The 6000-nt window shown below is 40.5% G+C and overlaps 1 protein-coding gene across 1 annotated transcript in view; it reads left to right on the top strand.

The window, feature by feature from the left end:
- The window catches only part of DOCK5 (dedicator of cytokinesis 5), a 242031-nt gene that overhangs the window by 155327 nt on the left and 80704 nt on the right, over positions 1-6000 (top strand). The window contains exon 26 of the mRNA XM_006884916.1: positions 931-1067. Coding sequence (XP_006884978.1) covers positions 931-1067 — 137 coding nt within the window. The remainder of the gene's footprint in view (positions 1-930; positions 1068-6000) is intronic.

Raw genomic sequence — 6000 nt, forward strand, 5'->3', positions numbered from 1 at the left:
AGTCTCACTATAGTGGAGCAGCTCTGGGAACTATTTCCAGAGTGTGGGAACTTCTTTTGCAGCTGGATCTCTTGTTATGTTTTTTAGTATTAGGTCAGGGAATCCCAAAAGATGAACTTACGTTCTGAATATTATGTTGTGTTACAGTAAGTCAGCAGGACTCCTTAGAAGTTGGGACAGCTGAGCAGGTTGTTCATGGGAAAACACTCCTGGTCTTGGCACAGGCTAGTTAAGTAAATTTGGACAAGTGAGTGGCCTTCTCATAAGTCTAGAGTTTGTTTTTATAATGTCAATACTTTCTTGTGGGGTGCTATTTTCTGACCCTGTGAATTTGTGCATAATGATTCCATGTTCTTAGAACACTGTAGAGGTAGGCCTAATGCTTTTAGAGAGCTAGTGAATACTCTTAAGTAGAAAACACTACTGTTAAACATTTTAATATACTATGGTAATCTCTGCCTTTAAGAATGCAGAGAAGATAAATGAGATAATAAAGGTGGGTTAGTTGAGCATAATAGAGGAAGCCTACGCTACACAGTTCTAATTAGAGGATGTATTATCATTGTTAATAATCATTTCCTAAATGTCCAGACTATTTGGGGGTTACCATAATAATATTCAAATGAGTGAAAAATTTCAGAGGGAAAATATAGGGGAAAGATAATACTTCATGAAGTCCACATGCTAACAAACATTGAAAGAAGTGAAGTACTGTAAACATTTTGCTAAATTCACGTGTTCACCTTTGACGGGGTAGTTTGATGATTTTTAAATTGAATCTTGTGCTTAAAATTCCGAGTTTCTCTGTGACTGACAGAGATTCAGCTCCAGGGATAGACCTTTGTGTGTAGGCAGAGAGAAGACAGACAGTACACGAGATGATCCTGCACCTTTTAACAGGCCACACACTGTCTGCATTTTCTTTCTCAGAGTGCAGGGATGTGCTGCTACCGCTGCTGATAGACCAGCTCAGCGGCCAGTTAGACGACAACTCCAGCAAGCCTGACCATGAGGCAAGTTCACAGCTTCTGAGCAACATCCTGGAGGTCCTGGACAGGAAGGATGTGGTGAGTCATCAGGTCATTGCTCGTGCTGAGCATACAGGGCTGTTCCTTCTGCAGAGCACAAGAATGACTCCACTGCAGGTCTTGGCTTGGAAGATTTAGAGCCTGGCTGTGGTGCAGGCTGTGCCTGTTAGAAAAACTTTTCTTCTGCACACCTAGGTCCAGGAGGTGTCTGCTTACTGCTTGAGTCAGCTGTGGGCTGATTTTTCTGTCTTGTCCATCATTGAAACAGTATTACTATTGAGATTCTTAAGAACTAGAAATTGACATAGACTCTCCCCCTTTATCCTACAGAAAGCCCAGACAACGCCATTGTCGACATTCCTGAGCCACTCAGAGTCCTCATTTCTGTATTTTCTCGGACAGGATCCTTCCTCCCAGAGTCTAGTGGAAAGGATGTCTTTTCTTCTCCTACCTCCTCTCTGTGACCTCTCCTCCCAAGAAAGCCTGGCCTGAGCCTGCTCCCTGAATTGGTCATTTCCTGGAGAGAGCACAGCCTGTAGACTTCATGGGAGACACTGTGGAACTTTGCAGAGTGTTTTTTGCTGAGCAGTAGATAACTCAGAGCAAAATTATCTTCCCCTAAACCACAGACTCCATCCCCAGGTGGCTGCATGGCACCCAGGTCACAGAAAATAGGGATCACTCTTGAATTTGCAGTGTCTCCATCTCTCACCCAGGATGACTGTGGACATAGATTTAGATTCTGTTTTGTGCATGTGGTAAATAATCTCTGTGGAGTTGGTAGGTGGTGAAAACAGTTAACATACCGGGCTGCTAATCACAAGATTGTTTAAGTCCATCCAGTGGTACATCAGAAGAAAGCCCTGGTGACCTCCTTCTGCACAAACAACCATTGGAAAACCCTATGGAGCCAAGTTCTGCTCTAATACGGAGATTGCCGTGTTCCATTGCCAACTCATTGGTAACCAATTTTTGAGGCTAAATATGACAAACCATTTGCCATTTCAACATTTTCACTTGTACAATTCAGTGACATGTGTTTCATGTTGTGCAGCTGTCATCGTGAACTGTTTTCAAATTTTCCTTTGGTTATAATGGAGGGTATGAGGAATACTCTTAACCTTTTCCAGTAGGTAGCTTCCTAGTTCACTTTGCTGGGCCCACTACAATTTCTTCCTCATCACTTACATAGGTGCTTTATGTTTTTGCTAATCCATGCCTCATCTTTAAAATACAGAAGGACCAGTGTTGTCATTATGTGCTGTCCAGTCACCTGGGACTCAGAGCAATCCTACGCACAGTAGCTCTGAAGCCTGCCCTGTCCTGAGCCAGTCTCACTGACTCTGATACACCTAGCCCTCCACCCCAGTGTCAATCCATCTCATCTGGGGTCCTCTTCTCCTTTGCTGTTCCTCCACCCTTCCTAAGCATGATGTCCTTCTCCAAGGACTGGTCCCTCCTGGCTACTACTTAAGGACCATTACTTCCCCTCATTATCTCCTCCTTCCTATCCTCTTATCTGAACTCTTGAAGCCCATTAACTATTTGTACTCTTGTGTTACTTCTTTGTGTGCTTTTGGGTTTTGGGGATTTTTTTGTTGTTGTTTTTGGTTTGTTTTGGGTTTTTTTTTTTTCTTTCTCCCCCCCCCCCAATAAATCCATTCCTAGAAACCACATTATAAATTTTCCCAGGGAATTTTATAATTGGGGGTTTGGTTCCTGACCAAGGACTTTGCAGCAAATAAATAAACATGAACAGTCATGATGGAAAGATCGTTTTTAAAAAGTACAACCCCTTATACTTTGGTAGTTAACTAAAATAGTAAAATGAAACTCCAAGCCTTATAAAATTCACAGTAATGCACTGGACACTTTGACTTAGATAGGGCTTCAGAATTCTGCAAATAGTATAAAAAGTTAATCTGAAACAAAAGAATCAGGTTGTTTTTTAGTTTCTGGTTCCAGTATTACCATTTATGCCTATGGGTAAATTGTGTAATCACTCAGTGCCTCAGTTTCCTACAATAATATGTAGGCATTGCTCTAGATATCCCTGAGGTCTCTCTGTGAGGCTATTAATTACACATCTTTATCTTATTTTTAAAAAATACATATTTTCTTACAGCCTCTGAAAAAAAAATACATATTTTCTATGCCTATTTGCTCACATTTTAGGCTCTTTTTTCCTTTTTTAATTATTTTTTAATTCAGATTTTAATGAAAGTTTATACAGAACTTGGATGTCCATGTATTCATTGTTGCACATTTTCCTCCCTGTCCCCTCACCCCCAGTTCGCTTTTCTCTTTGGAAAAAAAAACTATTTCATTGTTAGACAGTGTCTTCCACAGTCCACTTGACTATGCAGCTTTTATTCTGGACTCTAGTCATGCCAATAATATCTAATCATATATTCCTTTTATACAGTTTTCTCCCTCGTCTGTTTCAATGTTTATACATTATTTATCTCCTTTTCATAGTTTTCCTCCAACCCCGATGTCAGTCCTCTTTTATAACAGTGGCATTATGTAGTATTTGTCCTTTTATGACTGAGATAGTTCACTCAGCATAATGTCTGACATGATCTCCCATTTTGTAGAATATTTCATGAGTTTGTTGTTTTTTAGTGCTGCATAGTATTCCATTGTGTGAATATACCACAGCTTCTCTATCCATTTGTTTGTTGACGGGCACTTAGGTTGTTTCCAACTCTTCGCTATTGTGAACAAAGCTGCAGTAAACATGGGTGTGCATATATCTGCATGGGTGGCAGTTCTGGTTTCTTTAGGGTATATTCCCAGTAGTGGACTTGCTGGGTCAAATGGTATTTCTGTTTCCAGCTTATGGAGAAAGTGCCATACTGCCTTATATAGTGATTGCTCCATTTCACACTCCCACCAACAGTGAGTAAGGGTTCCAGTGCCTTCACAACCTCACCAGCATTATTTGTTTGCTGCTCTGTTGAATTTTGCTATTGTTACTGGAGTGAGATGATATCCCATAGTAGTTTTGATTTGCATCTTTCTTAGAGCTAGGGATTTTGTACATTTCTTATTGTGTTTTTTTTCACCATCTGAATGTCTTTGGTGAAGTGTCTATTCATATCCTATGCCCATTTTTCATTTGGGTTGTTTACCTTTATTTGTTGTGGTGCTCAAGTGTTCTATAAATTCTAGATATAAGTACCTTATCAGACATGTCATTATCAAACATTTTTTTTTATCAGTCTGTGGCTTCCCTTTTTACCATGTTGGAGAAGTTTTTGGATGTGCATAGAGATTTGACTCTTAGAAGGTCCCATTCATCTCTTTTATACTCTCCTAGCTCAATATCAAGCAGTGAAAACCAGGCCTGGTGCTGATTGTGGGACAGACCACCAACTACTCATATGTAAGTTCAAGCTAAAGTTGAGGAAAATTAAATCAAGTCCATGGGAACCAAAATTTGATCTTAGTCTATCCCACTTGAATTTCAAAACCATCTCGGGAACAGGTTTAAGGCCTTGAGCACCAATGAGCGTAGACCAAATGAGCTTTGGGAGGATATCAAGAAAATCGTCCATGAAGAATGCAAAAGATCATTACAAAGGCGGAAAAAGAAGAAAAGACCAAGATGAATGTCAGATGAGACTCTGAATATTGCATTAGAACACCGAGAAGCCAAAGCTAAAGGAAGAAACCAAGAAATCTAAGAGCTAAAAAGAAAATTTCAAAAGGCAGCCTGGGATGACAAAGCAAGATACTATAATGAAATGTGCTGAGAGCTGGAGTCAGAAAATCAAAAGGGCTGAACTTGCTCTGCATTTCTTAAGCTAAAAGAGCTGAAAAACAAATTCAAGCCATGGGTGGCTGTACTTAAAGATACTTTGAGTAGAATGTTAAATGATCCAGGAATTATCAAGAGAAGATGGAAGGAGTACACAGAGTCACTGTATCAGAAGGAATTGGCTGACACAGAAGAATTTCATGAAATGACATGTGAGCAAGAGCTTATGGTGATGAAGGAGGAAGTTCAAATTGCTCTGAAGGAATTGGCAAGAAACAAGGCTCCAGGAGTTGACGGCTTACCAATTGACATATTTCAACAAACAGACACTGCCCTGGATGTACTCACTAAGTTGTGCCAAGAAATCTGGAGGACAGCCAGCTGGTTGACTGACTGGAAAAGATCAGTATTTATTTACATTCCAAAGAAAGGTGACCCAACGGAGTGTGGAAATTATCGAACAATATTATTAATATCACATGCGAGCAAGATTCTGCTGAAAATTATCCAAAAACATTTGGAACAATATGTCAACAGAGAACTGCCAGCTGTATAGGCTGGATTTAGAAGAGGTCGTGGTACTAGGGATATTATAGCTAATGTAAGACGGATCTTGGCAGAAAGCTGAGAATACCAGAATGTCTATCTGTGCTTCATTGACTATGCAAAGGCTTATGACTGTGTGGATCACAACAAACTGTGGCAGACTCTGAGAAGAATTGGTATCCCAGAACATTTGATTGTGCTAATACGAAACCTATACTTGGACCAACAGGCAGTCATCAGAACAGAGCAAGGAGACACTACATGGTTCAAAATCAAGAAGGGCGTTCGTCAGGGATGTATTCTGTCTCACCTTTTCAATCTGTATGCAGGACAGATCATCCGAGACGCTGGGCTGTATGAGGAGGAGTGTGGCATCAGGATTGGTGGAAGAGTCATCAACAGCCTGTGTTATGCAAATGACACAACCCTGATTGCTGAAACTGAGGAGGACCTGAAGTGCTTGCTGTAGAAGGTCAAGGACTGCAGCTTCCTATATGGATTGAAGCTCAATATCAAGAAAACAAAGATTCTTACCACTGGGCCAATTGTCAGCGTCAGTATGGATGGTGAAGAGATTGAGATAGTTAACGGTTTTAGTTTACTTGGCTCCACAGTCAACACTCTTGGTAACAGCAGCCAGGAAATCAAGAGATGAATTGCATT

The sequence above is a fragment of the Elephantulus edwardii genome, unplaced genomic scaffold (genome assembly GCF_000299155.1).
Source record: "Elephantulus edwardii isolate Elephantulus edwardi_28Jun2011 unplaced genomic scaffold, EleEdw1.0 scaffold00038, whole genome shotgun sequence".
Taxonomy (NCBI): Eukaryota; Metazoa; Chordata; class Mammalia; order Macroscelidea; family Macroscelididae; genus Elephantulus; species Elephantulus edwardii.